General features: G+C 51.4%; 1 protein-coding gene across 1 annotated transcript in view; it reads right to left on the bottom strand.

The window, feature by feature from the left end:
* Window positions 1–34: 34 nt before the first annotated feature.
* Window positions 35–220, bottom strand: part of BDZ99DRAFT_448242 (HET-domain-containing protein) — a gene marked incomplete at its 3' end in the record, with an annotated part of 2,676 nt that continues 2,490 nt past the window's right edge. Inside the window, exon 3 of the mRNA XM_033718053.1 lies at window positions 35–220. This exon is cut by the window's right edge and continues 387 nt beyond it. Coding sequence (XP_033573700.1) covers window positions 35–220 — 186 coding nt within the window.

Here is a 220-nt window from a genome sequence, read left to right as displayed (position 1 = left end):
AACTAGCTAGACGTCTATAGAAATCAGAGTTCACATCAATTTCAACCTGAGTCCTTTCCATTAATAAGATGGCCTCTCCGTTCCGGTTTTGGGACTTCCACGTATGTGCCAAGTTGGCCATGCTGGTCAGCGTGGAAGGATGCTCGGCCCCAAGCACCCTCGAGCTCGTCTCCATCACTTGCACAAACAGCTCTTCGGCCTCGTTCCACCGCCCTTGATT

This window comes from Mytilinidion resinicola (assembly GCF_010093595.1).
Source record: "Mytilinidion resinicola strain CBS 304.34 unplaced genomic scaffold BDZ99scaffold_15, whole genome shotgun sequence".
In the NCBI taxonomy this organism is placed as follows: Eukaryota; Fungi; Ascomycota; class Dothideomycetes; order Mytilinidiales; family Mytilinidiaceae; genus Mytilinidion; species Mytilinidion resinicola.
Note: the sequence above shows the minus strand (reverse complement) of the source record. Positions and strands in the feature narration are given on the sequence as shown.